Here is a 16,883-nt window from a genome sequence, read left to right on the forward strand (position 1 = left end):
CATTGTCACTCTGATGTAAAGGTTCACAACACAAATGCAAAAATAGGGTTTTTTCTTCTTTTAATGAAGGGTAATCTGAACTGATATAAAAGTAAATCTTTCCATTCTTACTAATGCATGTGCGATGCTTGCTAATAATCTGCTCTTATAAACTCTACAAGTGTGTAGCCAGTGGCATACAATAAGAAAGGAAATATAATCTTTCAATGTAGGGTAATAACTGCTTGATTCAAGGATAAATCTGACTGCCATTCTGGGGTCAAGAAGGATTTTTTTGTCCTAGCTTGTTGCAAAATTGTGCTTCAAACTGGGTTTTTTTTTTTTTTTTCTTTTGGATCAACAGCAAAAAACAGGTGTGAGGAAGGCTGAACTTGATGGACGCAAGTCTCTTTTCAGCTATCTAACTATGTAACTATATAAATATGTATTCTATTTAATGCTCTGAATTTTAAATGGAAACTACATTTGTCTATTTCAATAACGTTTCATCATTATTGTATTCTTTGTCCATATTATCATAATTTTATTTTAAATGTTTATGATGGGATTTGTTTTCTATTGCCTTACACATTACTGTAGGTATTTAAATATAAAAGGAAGTGGTATGACTTGGAAAAAGATGGGAGAAAAAATAAAAATCCACCAAAATATGACATTTTGGATTTTCCTGCTTCACCTTTATTAATATACAACACTAGATTGTAGAAGGCTTCCTGTACATATTCTAAAATATTCAGAAAATGTAAATATGTCATTCCAGCAGTGATTTAGAGGATTGAACTCTAACACTATATCTAGGTAGTTTGGGATACTAAAGGTTTGAATCAACTGCGTCTAAAATTTTGCAAGCCCAGCATCACCTAAAGCCAGTATATCAAGGTTACGGGAAGGTCATGTATTACAGTGGTCCATTATTGACACCAATGAATTAGTCAGTGTATCCATGATCTCAATATACACACTGATCTTGGAGAAAGAATGCCTTAAAAATAAAATTAGGTATTAAGCCTACATCAGGTTTTACAGACTATGGCAGTTTGACTTTAAACAGGAAGGATGTGGGAAATGATTCAGAATGAGATACACAAAGTACATCCAGAAACAATTAATTTTAAGAATAAATTTAACTTTTGGAAAAAAAAGCTTGTAACATAAGTTTTGTTAATAAAACCAAGCAAAAAGTTTAAAAAAGATAAATAAAATTGAAAATTAGAATCAAGGGCCTAGAAGGAAACAAACAAAACAAAAACAAACAAACACAACATCAGGTCTTAAACCATTTTAACATCCTCCAACGCTAATCGTTTTGTGGAAATCTTCAGGGATAACCTTGATTCCTCTTAATTACGTACATTATATATATATATAACACAATAGCCAGTTGCTAACTGTGAATGTTAGAATTTAACCCCTTAAGGACCAAACTTCTGGAATAAAAGGGAATCATGACATGTCACACTTGTCATGTGTCCTTAAGGGGTTAAACTGCATGTACAACTCTAAGATACTATGCTAGTTACTGCATCTGTGTTAAGTGGAAAACACAAATTACTTAGCAAAGGAATGTTATGATCAGACCCTCCATTTTAAGAGTAAGGATCAGCATTTTTTTTTACCCTCCAGCTGCTGAGTTAGCGCATCCATCACTGCAAGACAGGTTTTGTTTGGCTGTGCATGATAGGTTTTCCACTCCAGAAAAAGTGGTATTTAGATATTATTTATTTAGTGCATACAAGCTACAAAAGATAAAGGGTGGAAGAGAAATATTTCAAGTTATCCCAAGTATATAAATTTTTGTTTAAATATTAAAACGTTCTAGAGCGGATTTTTGAATTTGATTTTTAGATATTTTACTTTAACACATATTGCCCAATTCAGAAGGTAACAACCTATTCTGTTTTACATGACAGGTACAAGACTTTTGTGCACACTTATTAATCAGGATCATAATTATCTTACAGCCCATCTAAGAATGGAAAGAATGCTAGTTTAAATTTATCATTTAGATGACAAGAGATACAGATTGGATAAACATTTCTTCCTCTACATGACAGGATATTTACTAAGTAAACTGAACACTGGAGAGACTTATCTGTTTAATCAATGTTCTTATATGGAGAATTAATACCAATGAATATAGTGAAAATAACCTTTAAATTTTTTTACCTACACTAAATCTAGCCCATTACTTAATGAACTCACTTAGATGTTCAAAATACATTTTAGGCTTAACATAAAACACAATGTGCACACAATTTGACAAGGTTTAGATACATTAAAATGAGGAGCCTAAATGTTATAAAATGTTCCCAACAAATGTAAAATGTGTTTGTTTGTGAATATCTGAATTGTGTATTATTATTATTATTATTATTATTATTATTGTATTATTTATATAGTGCCATCACATTCCGTAGCGCTGTATAATGGGTAGACTAACAGACATGTAATCGTAATCAGACAATTGTAAAAGGTTAACATTATTTTATGGTAAATTTTATACTTTAAAATCATATTGATTATTTTTTCTTGTTGGCAGAAATCAAATCATAATTATATCATCATTTAGTAGGAATTCAATAGTGGTATACAAGAAGCCTCTAAATATGCAGTTGGATTTAGTTCAAATCCTAGCATTCAATATTTTAACAGCACTGTGTTATTCGATAAGATGATAAATACTCTGAATTGGATACTAAATATAGTGTTAAATTAGCATCAACCATATTGTATTGGACAAGAAGCAAGTTGTATAAGTAGAGTGATACGCTTCCTGGAAGGAAGATTGCAAATGAGATCCATTGAGCCAAAACTGTTTTAGACATGTTATTTTAGCCATATGAACTAAACACATGTTGCAAAGCTGGAACCCACTATGTGAAGAATTGCACCATTTGGGTGTATATTTTCAAGGCAATATTAGAATATGGTAGCATTCATTTTAAGCATGCTGTAATAACAGTATGTAGGTTCCTTCTTTGGCATGCCTACTTGCAAAAGCCTTGCTTAAGAAAATTAATTTAGTCTTCATGGGGCTCTGGTAAAATGAGGATTCAGTAAGTAGGGATTTACTAAACTATAACAAAAACAATTAAGTACACCTGTCATTCTAAGCTAAATAAGCATTCGTACTGTTTATATCCCCTTTACTCTGTTAGTTGCATGAATTAGAATATCTGACAACAAAAACAGTTAATTTGCATTTAACATGTAAAGTATCTATGGACTGTTATTCAATAAACTGGGAGGATTGAGAAGGATACTGCAGATTTTAGGTGATATAGCTAAAATTGTTACATTTGCCAACATTGCCACTTTGGCCTGACATTTGCAACCCCCTTGTCAACATTACATATTTTCAAAGCTTAGTAAATAAGCCCCATATTGGTGAAATTGAGAATAAATAAAAACCTAACATCAGTTATACCTTCTATTTGCAATGGTATTAGTAAAAATCGCCATCCAGCACAAATTTAAATAAACCAATTTCTGGAGCTTATTCACTAAATGAAAATTTATAAAAAAAAGTTGATAAAATAATTGTAAATTTTACTTAAAAAAACAAAAACAAATTACAAAAAGATTGATTTTTTTTTTTTCGGATTGGCTGGTATGGCCTACAGTTTGCAGTCCCCCTGTCAATTATCCACAAATACCAGTTTGAAAGACAAATAGTGGACCAAATGTTTTTTGGATTTTGAGATTTAAGGTCACCACCCCGCATTTGCCTACCCAAATGAGAAAATCAAAAAGGAAAAAAAACGAAAAATAAACAACTCTGGCACATGACAATATCAATATTAGTCTCATCTTTATCATACTTTGCTATCAAAATGTATAGATATGCATATATAAGAATAATTACCATATCACCATATTCCTGTCAGCATGGGTGACAGATATGTAAACATTCTGCACACACCTGTCTTATCTTGCACCCTCTATAATTTGTCCCAGAATGCTTTGCTCATGGGACAGATCAGAGATCATGCCTTTTGACGCACATATGTGCTTGGAACTTTCAAGACTGCAAAGGAGCATGGGGAAAAAAAAATATATATATATATATATATTATACATAGATTTGATACTAATGTAGAATGCAAAATAGAAAATTAAAATGTAACTTTCATAGTTAGCAAGATAGAGTCCCTTTAACACTTTGGTCAGAGCAATCTGTGTAAACATGCTTCACTTTACATAGGCAAATGGGTGTTTTGTGTGTCTTCATTTTACATATGTGATGTAAACTAAAGGTGTTTTTCATGAAGTAAAACGATTTTAAAACATACATATATATATATATATATATATATATATATATATATATATATATATATATATATATATATATATATATATATATATATATATATATATATATATCAGTTTCCATATAAATAAGGAAAACAAAAGAATAAAAAATAGCACAGGATAATTTACTTTCACCACCAGGGCCCATGTTTGTCAGCCTGAGAAATGACAGAGCCTAGAAAGGACCTTTGAAAACTATTGACCATAGGAAATGAGGTTTGGCAGGACTTTAACCCTTTATGAACCACTCCACAAATGTTTTAGAACAGATGTACCACACACTAAAATGTGTTTGACATCTAATTAGTGAGGAGAAAAAAAAAAAGCAAGGACTATTATTCTTCAAAATAAAATACTTACAAATAGCAACACTCCTTTCACTTCACCAAAACAATTCTACATGTTGATGGAATGGCCAATTGACAGTGGGATGAAATAACAAAGAGGACATCTAGAAATGCTATTCTTTCTCTCTGCATGTGTCTTCTGCATTTGCTACATGTTTAAATAAAGCCCAGAGTGCTCTCTGTATAGGGAGGTAAACTAATTGTAATTGGGGAATAATAGAATTTGCTTTCACTGGTGAGTGGATGGACCTTACACGTTACAGCGATCATCACTTCACAGTAAGAGAATTCAGCCTTCCCACTTAATGTCTATTATGTGAAAGTCCATCTTCTGCTATACTAGTTTATTGCTGTGATAACAGAATTCCTGAATAATGGTTTTATTGAGAATGGAATGTAACCATCTCTGATGACTGGATTTTAACACAGCATTCATTTAGTCTAGTCTAGATTCTAGAATAAAGTTCATTACAATACGATCTATGGAAGCTTAACATCTACATTTGATTTAAAAAAAAAAATCAATTAAAAAAAGTATAAAAATATATCGACAGATAATGTTTCTTATTACATAGATAATAAATCTGTGCATGCATTGTCTTGAAAGGAATGCAATGTGATGGATCTATAAAATGAATCTACAAGCAGTTACTTCTCTGAGATGAAGTGTGAAAACAGCATTCTGGTATCACAGATGTGTTATTCACACTTGTGTCATATCTTCCTATCACAAAAGATGGCATTTCAGACTCAGGAAAAAAAAAAAAAAGACAGAACTTATTTTTCCTAGCACACGATTTAACATGAGATTGCGGATCCAGACAGACATTCATGTAAACAAATATGCATTGATTTCGTTTCTTTATAGGAAGCACAAAATAATATGTGCATGCTGCTCTTATTTAATCGTTCTCCTTTAAGAACACATTCAATATATGGCCAGATCATGTTTGCTAGATAAAAAAAAAAAAAAGCAAGTTACTATTTTTACCACATTGTAACAGAACAACAACAATTATACAGATGGTACGTTCACCTTTAAGACCCAGCAACACTTTTAAAGTCTGTGTAAATCAGTGTATCCCATTTACAATTTGTTAGCCTTTGTGTGCTTAATTTATTTTATTTTTTAATAAAATACTCTACACCCAGTCCAATTCACAAAGGACATAATTATACTATTAAAACACACACACACACACACACACACACTGGATCCCTGGCAAACTAAGTGTCCTGAATTGCACTGCTGTATAATAGGGCTTTGAAGAAAATGTAAACATACAAAAACAAAACAAAAAAACGTATTATCCTGTTCCATAACATGTGCAAAATAGTTCAAATGAATACGGTATTTGCTAAGTGCTAAATTATGACTGTATTACTAAATAAGCCAATCTAGACCTGGAGGACCGTTTAGTTAATTTCCCCGGCTATTGTCTCGAGCTATAATAATGCATCTGTACCCATCAGTGTAATGTTTATGAGATTCCTAAATCCACTGTATGAGTTGAAGTGAAAGATCTGTTGGTATATAGCAACCACGTGTGGACAAAAGGAATAGTCTGGCTATAAAGTTTCCAAGCTAAAAACAGCACCAGAGAAAGGCTTTTCTAGGAAGAATAAACCCCACACACATGTCCTTACCTTTGTATGATAATTTGAGCCTTGGCACGTTATTTTTGACATTGTGACAGATCCCCTTGGTTGCTATTGATACTCCCAAGAAAAGCAATGCTATCCCAGTAAAAGAGCCCATGCTGTGGAGCAAACAGATCCTGGGGTTCCCTGGGCAGCAGAGTGCCTGCTCTCTTCCTGCTGCAGTCTGTAAAGTCTCTTAGTGAGCAGTGGACTGGAGGTAACAGGTGACTTAGTTTAGATTTTTCATTGAAAACAAACAGGCAATGTGGACATCATCATGATCATCTGGTCTTGTGGAACAAGCACAAGGGATGGGGAAAAAAAACAAAAAACAAAAAAAAAACAGGTAACTCCAGAGCTTTCTGGAGAAATAATGAAGCAGGCACTGGGCAATACTGAGGCACAACTGTTGTATGGAGAGGAAGAAACGAACAGGAGCTGCAGTGGATGAGCTTAAAGAGACATTCGTTTCCTATGGAGCGCTGCTGCTGCCTCCGACCGGTTGAAGAAACTAATCCTGGAATGTGTGCTTCAGTCGCTGTGTGGGAGCTGAATGAACAGAGGAAGAGTCTAGGAGTCCAGAGCAGCAGTGACTTTTCCTGTCCACATGCAGAGAGATGACACAGGATCTCACAGACAGGTTTTCCCTACACCAGCAAAGGCAAACTGACAATGGGATTGCAGGCAGGCTCAACCCACTCCCTTCCCCTGCTGTCATACAACACATGCAAAAAACATCTAGGAGAGATTAGAAGGAGGGAGCATAAACCTGCACCGAGCAGGCAAGGATCCAGAAATGTACCTTTAAAGGCATATGCTAGCTATGATTTTTTTTTTTTTTTTTAGAACTTTGATGAAAAGGGTCAGAGCAAGAACTAAACAGTGTCCATCTTGTAAAACAAGCTTCACTACACTTTTGATAGACATGTAGGCAGTTAAATAGTATCTCAATAAACCTGATGTTTTTAACAGCCTTTTTTTTTTTTTTAGAAACCCTTTCCTGCCTAGTCTTGTGGGGATTTCTTAGTTCGAGCTCACACAGCAATCTGTTGAAGAAAAGAATCAGTCTGCTGGGAATTATAAATTAAATTTGCTGATTCTCTGATGGGTTGCTACAATTTAAACATACCTATACTCTTCCAGTCATCTGAATCTCCACCTGCTTATTTCATTAGTTAAATCACCCTTGTCTCAGTTTCCCCAGTAAAATGAGAAAGCAGAAACGATTTACAATAATGGGCCTAATCCCCTTTCAGTTGAAGAGATACAATTTTCCATGCCAAGCTTCTAGTCAATTACCCCTGTAAACAAGACATGTGAGCTTTGGAGAAAGTAGATATGCAAAGCATGTTAAAGAGACACTCCAAGTACCACAACCACTGCAGTTTATTGCAGTGATCTGTGATGTTGGGAGTGAAGTCCTTCTAACTTCTGTCCTTTAGTGGATTTAGAAAAATTAGGTAGAATCAATATACCCTAAACCTACTCCTTCTTCTGGTACGATAATGAAGAGGTTTACACCCTCATTATCTGTAAAAACAATATTTGTACGCTGTGAGCATCATTGTGCTTTAATCACTAGTGCTTAGAAGATTAGCCCTTAATTTCTATTAATATTGTCAGCATTGCCATTAACCCTTTCATCAGTGCCAAATTAGGACAGACTCCCTGTGTGATTTGTTCATTACAGAAGGGATTAACAGTGATTTGGCATAGCCAAATCATCCTATACCCAAGTGCTCACTTATTGTTTTGAGAAAGCACGCAATGCATGTTATGGTTTATCAATATTTTGTACAAAAAAACAAGGAAGTGAATTTCTTCATTATGGTGTACACAGCAGAATGGGTGGGGTTAGGGTGTCAAATATATATATTTTTTCAATTGTTTACCAATGACAATCTTGTCTGAAATAAGTTGCCAGTTATCTGCCTTAACTCTTTGAGTATCAAAAATGTTATAATATTTTTTTCCAGTTCCTTTAGGCATTTAGTAGTTTAATTAATGTTTGAGAAAATGCATAAATACACACTAATAATGATATAAAGAAAAATATTTCCCATAGATACAAAAGGACACATCACTTAGCACTGTAGAATTGTTTTAATTAAAGTGCATTACTCTGTAATACTGTAACAATTTAATTTCATGGTGCAGAAAAACCCGAAGCATCCTGCCATCAGTGCTATTATTGGCTCACTACACAGTGTACAATGGAAAAAAAAAACACAGTTTTTACAAACTCTTCTTCCTGAGTTGTTATATTCATCACTCCCACGGTTTTGTATCTACCAAATACAGCGAATCTATTGATCTGTACTGTTCTTGTGAAAATAAAATAGTCCCTTTAAAAATGATGTGTTGGTTTTGGTGATTCCCACACTCGCTATCCAGACTCCTGAGTATTTTTATGCTCCAGGCAGTGGATTAAGACTGTTCAATGACAAGAGACTCCTGTCTCTACTCCAGGGATTACCATAGACATTCACTCTGTAAAATGAATGCCATTCGAGATTATTTGCTGCAGTTGCCTAATTAATTTCCCCCCATTATACATTTCAAACAATAGTGCATAGAACACAAATGATGCTCCGTTTTTCAGCTCCGAGAGAGAATGCCACACTGGATATGCAGATTAAGGCATTACATTAAATGTACAGCTATCAAGATGAAAGGTCATCTTTTAAAATCCTCTCATACTATAACAACCCGCAGAAGTCCTGACCATGTTATTTGCTCAATGGTTTCTTTCGAGTACATAATTACTTGTAGTCTTAACCTTTGACCGGACATTTACATTATTGGAACAAACGCTACCTTGGGCATTAGGTATTATTAATATTGGGAGAAAAAACATGAAAAGTCTTGTTTTTTTTAAACATCAATAGAAATGGCAGTTTGTGTTTACACTGCTTATTAAAAAGGACAGAAGTGAGCATCCAGGAATATATTTAACTGTCCGTCTTACCAGCAGGGGTTTATATTGGCTGTCTTTCTATCCGTATATGTATCATGCTTCATTTGTTTATTGCATGGCCTTTATTTTATCATATAAACATTTTATATTATTCTTCTACCTCCACTACTGCCCTGGGGACAAAAGCCTAAAAAAACGAAAAACATTAAGGACAAAATCAGGGCAATTAAACAGCAGTGTGTTTAACAAAGAAAAGGCAAATGGCATCACAGGTGTATGAATTAGCAGATAATTAGACAATGCAAAGCCAATGCAACAGAGGACAGATGTTAGCATCAGGGTGCTAACAAGGTCATGTAGAGAGCTAAGAGAATCGTGTAAAAAGAGTGGTAGGTGTCACACAGAAAACAGCCAGTTAGTGCACTATACTTTTAGATGATAACTAGTAAATCACTGTAGAACACAGGATAATCAGCTATTTTTCACATAACTAATTCGGATAATTTAAAATGTCAAATTTGAAATTTTTGTATAATTACCATAACACCATGATTGGCCTATGCCTTAAAAGACTATCATTATTGCAATGAAAAAATATGGCAAGCACAGTAGTACTTATGTCCTTGGTATAGCTTAAGGCACAAAGAGATTCATTGCGCCCTGTCTCTCTGCATTACTTGGCTTGTAGATGGAGTGATATTGTTATAATTGGTATTTATATAGCGCCAACTCATTCCGCAGTGCTGGAAGGGGTAAATTTAACAATAAAATTAGAAAATTCCCCCCCACCCAACCACCTCTGCTTAGTGCTGTCACAAGGGGGAAACAATGTTTCTCACTTCTAGTTAAAGCACCTAGTTTCATTTATGTATTTCATGAATGAAACTGTTGGTGATTATTCTAAAACACTTGATGAACAGAGTTGTATAAGACATCCACAGCATTACCATAAAGAACAATAGTATAATGTATAGATATGCAGCAAATGAGTGAAATTCTGAGATCAGTATCATTTTTATTTTATGCAGTTAGTTATTTATTTATTTGCAACTATTTGTAAAGCTTTATATTTGTAGTGCATTTTAAAAGGGGGTTCAACACAAGATTGGAGATTTGTTCATTTAAGGAAACAAATGCTTAGAAAGGCTCGGAACGTTCATTTTTCATATGATAAAACATATTTACACATCTACAGTAAAAACTAGGAATGCTTAAGCTGCCAAAAGACATTATCAATAGGAATTACATTCTGTACTGACTAATGTTCAGAAAAAAAAAAAGAATAGGGCAGTTGGTCGATGAGTTTTTGGCAACAGCAAGTGATACTGTATATTGCTTCAGTCTGAGCAGGAAGCTGTAAAGTGTGATTTTGTCTGTAAGTATTGGAAAATATCACATTGATCCAGTGGGGAAAATACATATGAATTTAGTTTTATTGCTTTGTTAACCTTAAAAACAAATGGCTTGCAGCTTGCAGGAAAGGGTTAAATATGAAAGCTTGAGATAACAGTAGTGTTCTTATTTTAACAGATATAGGCATTTTTTTTCTCTCCAAACTTTCCTAGCCATTGCAGATATCATCAGCGCAAGTCTTTCAGTGTAAAGGAAATTTAAATGGCTAATTTAAGGTGATGATGCAGCTGTCTTTGTGTATAATGCAACAAACAGGATTCACGTTTGGAGATCTTGTTAATTTTCTTTTTACTGCATAACACATTCAAACTTTGGGTTTCCACTATATGAAAATGAATTCTAAACTAAAGATTATGTGGGATATGGACAATGTAAAGATGATGCCCATATTCCCTTCATTGCAAGGAAAATACAGAAATTGCTGGTGGAGTCATCATGTAGAAAAAAAAAACTTTAAATAAAATTTGAAAAAAAACATATAGATGGTCAGAAGACTTATGTTGTTCCACTGCTAGACAGCCATATATGAGGAAGAATTCTGAAGATCAAAGCAAATATTTAAATAGGACATTTAGGCTGCAGTTATCTTTAAATATGAATCGAGACCAAAAGTTAACATAAGACTGCAAAAAACAAGCAATCAATCATGAAACAAACTGCATTAGAATTCACTACACTTGTGCATGGTGAGAAAATTCAGCTAAACCAAACCATTTTTCCAGAAAATAGAAATATTTTCCGGACATCAAAATTTTCAGCCATACGTTGGTACAGTTTGTCAAAATTTTGGTACTGAAAAAATGGCAAAATCTTGGAACAAATTGTTTTGGAAAAAGAATCAGGGGAATCAAAAGGATGCAAAATAGGCCAATCAGAGTGCTGCAAAATATGTACATAATATATTATATGAAATCCTGAATAATGTTTTGATATGTTTGTGGTGATTTTTGTTAAACAACAAATTAAAATCAGAATGGCCGAATACAGGCAAACATAGCAGATTTGGGAAATATTCTCTAACTTAGCTGCACACAGCTTTTCTTTCTTAACCTTTTTACTATTCAGATTTTAACTTGCTACAATTGGGAGTTTATTAAATAACCATGATAGCCTTTAAAGGAAGGTCTCCATTGTGCACATATTCACTTCAGCATGGCTGATTATGAGGTTTACTCTTAAGGGACAAATGGCTATAATATTGTTTGAGTGCATGTTAAAAACAAACAACAGTAAAGCACTGCAGTTAAACAATCTCTTACCCTGGTCAATCATAGTGGATTGTGCAGCACTCAGCATGATATCTAATCTGCATCAGGTTCAGGCCCTGCCATAGCCAATGATTAATACTACACTGCAATGACAGGCCAATTGGGATACAGAACTCATATTTTCTCCCCTCTGCCTGCTGTAACAATAACCTACTGGGACTTGAAGGCACATCTTCCATGTTTTTACGCAGTTGAATCATGTTTTAACTATTACATGTTAGCAAATAATTCCCTGTGCCATACTTGACATATGCTCAAGACAACACATGAGTGAACCACTAACAGGCTTTCAGAGAAAATAGGCCTTTTATTGTGAAATATCACATCTGGGAAAATAAAGTTCAACAACTAAATCCTTCTGTATCATTCCTTGAGCAGCTAGACTGCTTAACAGCAGATTTCAGGTAGTGATTTTAACCTGTATTTATATTTTGGACCGTTTTATTAAAACTAAAAATAGTTTATGTGTTATCTATGTTCAAGTTAATTAATTTAGTGCATTTAAAGACAACGCAAAAGCCATGATGGCAAGTTACAATGATTTCCTTGCATGGTAAGGTCATAAGCTGTAAATATAAAAAGCAACAAAATTCAAACCAGTAATACAAAAACACTTGCTTACAGGAGAGCTGTAACTGGTACATAAGGTCTCAAGTGAAATTAATGTAAATCAAAAATGGAAGAACTGAAAGCATAGCTGACTTAGACAATTTTTCCAATTCTATTATTTTAACCTTGAATGTGAAATTCTCTTTGAATTCTCACTTTAGTGAACCCTGAAAATATCCTTTAGTGTTTGTAGTATTTGACAAGGGATCTGTATATCATCAGCTTAGATATGGATGTCTTCCATCTAAATAGAGAGGAAAGCATTGTTTTGCAGCTGGTAGGACAAAAATACTATATTTTGTAAATAATTATAGATACTGTTATATCAATTATAAAAGATTGGAAACATAAATCTATGTAGTTTGAAGCGTATTTGAAACACGTAATGAGTGAATGGATTACTCCAGTTTAAAATAGAGCACTTGTAGCTCTATTTATTTGTTTATGGTAATCAATGCAGAAAACATCCAGTCTGTTGGTCAGTATTTTATTAGCAAAATACAGCATTTCTTAACCTCTTAAGGACGGCGGACGTACAGGCAGGCAGGAAGTCCAGAGAATTTGGTTTGCAAGTCCTTTATTTAACCTTGTAACTTTCCAAGACACTATAAAAGATGTACATGGCGGGTTTCGATTTACTCGGGAGACTTCGCTGAACACAAATATTAGTGTTTTAAAACAGTAAAACATATCACAACAATGATATCATCAGTGAAAGTGTAGTTTTTTTTTGCATTTTTCACACACAAACGGCACTTTCAATGATGATATAGTTGTTGTAATACATTTTACTGTTTTGAAACACTGGGATGTATATTCAGCAAAGTCTCCTGGGTATAACAGTACCCCCATGTACATGTTTTATGTTTTTACAGGGTGAAATATAAGGCTTGAATTTCCATTTTTTTTCACATTGAAATTTGCCAGATTGGTTATGTTGTCTTTGAGACTCTACGGTAGCCCAGGAATGATAATTGCCCCCATGATGTCTACTTTTGCAAATTGTATGCCAACCCAAGGTATTGCAAATGGGGTATGTCCAGTCTTTTTTAGTAGCCACTTAGTAACAAACCCTGGCCAAAATTAGCTTTCAAATTAGTTTTTTGCATTTTTCACATACAAACAAATATGAACGCTAACTTGGCCAGTGTTTGTGACTAAGTGGCTCGTAAAAAAAGTCTGTACATACCTCATTTGTAATACCTTGGGTTGTCTACTTTTGCAAATGGTATGCCATCATGGGGGTAATTTTCATTCCTGGGCTACCATATGGTCACAAAGACAACATAACCAATCTTGCAAATTTCGATGTGTATATACTGAAAAATGAAACATGCTATATTTGACCCTGTAACTTTCCAAAACACCATAAAACTTGTACATGGGGGTGGAGGTGGGTACTGTTTTACTCAAAAGACATCGCTGAATACAAATATGTGTAATTTATTGCAGTAACCACTAACCATATTATGACATTCACAGTTAAAATGCCATGCAGAACTAAAAATAAATTACATTTCTTAATTTCTCACATTTATTTATATTTTATTCATATTAAATTATGTTTCATATATACATTTTGGATGTGACATGAAAGCCCTATATCTTCTTAACAAAATTATATATAATAAGTGTGGGTGCACTTAATATGAAAGAGGTGAATTATGGTTGAACAGACATATAGCACAAATTCCAGGTTTTGTTTACGTTTTCTTTTGATCACAGCGTGTACAATTGACTCTGTCCTTAAGGGTTTAAAGAGCATACATTTAATAATGCAGACAAAAATGGTACTCTATCCCTGGCAAGAATAACAGCAATATTTACTGTGTTTGTCTGTGCCAAGTATAGTTGATTTGTGTTTGTTTATTTTATGCAATCTCTAACAAAATGGGAGCAAATTGTTTACCTAAAAGGTACAGAAATTATGATACAAAATGTGCTATAGTTTTTAGGTTTTTGCTTTTCCACTTAATTTAGCATTTTTTGTCTTGCATGAGAGTAATGCATATGGTCCTGCCAGCTAGTCCATTATAATTGGGGATGAGGTGGATATGTTCCCCATCACCACCTATGTCCTACACCCACGTTTGTGGCTCTGAAACAGATGACTGATCAAAAATGTCTAACTCAGCTGACCAGAATTGGCCTAGTTATGAATTCCTTAGAAGCATTTGAATTGCTAGTTTATATATATTCGATTTTTACTGCTCTGAAACAAATGTTCTTAATGTGCACACCAACCAAAATGGTGGTCTCAATTTATCAGAGACCTCAACTGCTTTCTCTTTTGTTACGTGTTAAAACACACTGGCTTTGTTTGGCTCACAGCATGTTCAAATCATGCATATCAATTTATCTGTTTCTCTAACAAAGACAAGCAACAAATTTCTAATCTTTAAATATTGACACCAAGAAAATATCAAATTGGTCTGCAGTACTGTCCATACAATAATTTAAGTTCTAACATAAGTTTGAAAATATTGAACTTTTTTCTCTGAGAGAGATACTTATTTAGTACTGCAAAGCCATTTCCCTAGTTTAGTTTGTAATATCTGCCTTATCTTAGCATACATATTTTTCATGTATATTAACTAAGTTACAGTAAATGTTGTTTCAAATTAGTACAAACAGGGACTACAAGATTTATCACTATCGCAGACAATTGTGCTTTTACATAAAACACTCACAGATCATTACATTTTTTTGACCATAAAAAACAATAGGACACAAAAGAACAACATAATCAATGTCCTAAATTAAGTATAGTGGTCTAGATTTGCTGTATAAAACTGCTGTACACAACATTTATTATTAGCATTTATATAACGCCAACATATTCTGCAGTGCTTTACAATTATAGAAGAAGAATATTTTGAGGTGAAGAAGGCAATGCTCAAACAAGCTTACTATCTATTTCTTCTTGCTGGCGGCTCCTTTTCTTTGAAATAGCCGCCCTACCCCGATCAGACTCTCTCCTAGTCTTTAATCGTTTAAGAAGTCCCTCAAAACCATCTTTTCCAGAAAAGATTATGTAACTTCTATTTTACAAACCTGTCTCTTAATCTCGCCTAAAGGGCCACACTCCACTTTCACCTCCAGTTCTGCTACTTTCCCACCTTGTTGTTTGGCTGCTAGCCCCCTCGATGCCCTTTCTGTTTTGGTTTTTATGCCCCAACTTCTCAAGATTGTAAGTTTGTATGAGCAGGGTCCTCATCAACCTATTGTTCCTGTAACATTTTGTAATTGTCTCATTAATTGTTAAATTTTCCCCTTTTATAATATTGTAAAATGCTGTGGAATAGGTAGGCGCTATATAAATGCCAATAATAAGAGAAAAAAATAACATATAAAAGTGACCCAAGACCCTTGTTATTCTAACAGATCTATGATTAGTCTCTCATGACTCATAGTAACAAGAGGAGGCCTGATAGTGACCCTGCAACACTCTTTCACACACACAACTATCACAGAGCAGTTTCAGTAGCACATGTTAATCAAAAGATGTCTAGAACTCTGCATTAAAGGGACACAAAAGGTACTCAGACCACTACAGCTTATTGAAGTGGTCTAGGTGCTGACGCTGTGTCCTTGTTACACTTAGCCCTGCTGTGTAAAACTTTGCTGACCCAGGTCCGAGGGACATTGGGCGCTGGATTTGGGTAAGTTAAACGTTACAAGGGGGGGAGGAGAGGGGTGGACTAGAGGGCACTGTAATGTTTAGAAATACAGATTTGTATTCCTAACATTATAGAATCCCTTCAAGTGTGTTTTCAGACTGGTTGGAGACATAGAAATATCTTTGGAAATATCTGGTTGGAGACATAAAAATATCTTTCTCACACAGATCACATTGAAAATCTCCATCATAATTGGCCCCTTACCTGTATTCATTTCTGGCTCTCCACACACCACTGCAGCATTGGGAAGATGTGCTGTCATATCACAGGAGAGCGCACTGGAGCCAGCAACAAGTACTAGAAAGCACCTCCTAACCCCCCCCCCCCAAAAAAAAACAACAACATGTGGAAAGTGGAAAGTGTGTATGTCAGGCATGAGTGGATTCTTTTGTATATGTGATAGTGTGTATCTGTATTTTTGTGAGGTAGTGTGTGTGTATATGTGTCTATGTTTGTACATGTGTTTCAAAGAGAGAATGACTTGGGAAGGTCATACAATTTGTAAATGATCCCTGCCAACAGCTACTATTTTTGTTATTCTCATTGACATTGTATTGAGGAGTTATTAACTAAACACAAAATTGTGAATTAGAAAATCAATTGGAAGTATGTAGGCTAAAATACACTTGTGACTATAGCTACAGGGAAGTTGAAGAACTTTAAAGGGACACTATAGTCACCCAGACCACTTCAG

General features: G+C 34.3%; 1 protein-coding gene across 2 annotated transcripts in view; it reads right to left on the minus strand.

Annotated features, from left to right (window-relative positions):
* The window catches only part of SEMA3A (semaphorin 3A), a 215,872-nt gene extending 208,881 nt beyond the window's left edge, over positions 1-6,991 (minus strand). For both annotated transcript variants that reach the window (XM_063448192.1, XM_063448191.1), the window contains exon 1: positions 6,309-6,991. In XM_063448192.1, coding sequence (XP_063304262.1) covers positions 6,309-6,420 — 112 coding nt within the window. In that variant the 5' untranslated portion in view covers positions 6,421-6,991. The remainder of the gene's footprint in view (positions 1-6,308) is intronic.
* Between the last annotated feature and the right edge of the window lie 9,892 nt (positions 6,992-16,883).

Source organism: Pelobates fuscus, chromosome 3 (assembly GCF_036172605.1).
Source record: "Pelobates fuscus isolate aPelFus1 chromosome 3, aPelFus1.pri, whole genome shotgun sequence".
Lineage (NCBI taxonomy): Eukaryota > Metazoa > Chordata > Amphibia > Anura > Pelobatidae > Pelobates > Pelobates fuscus.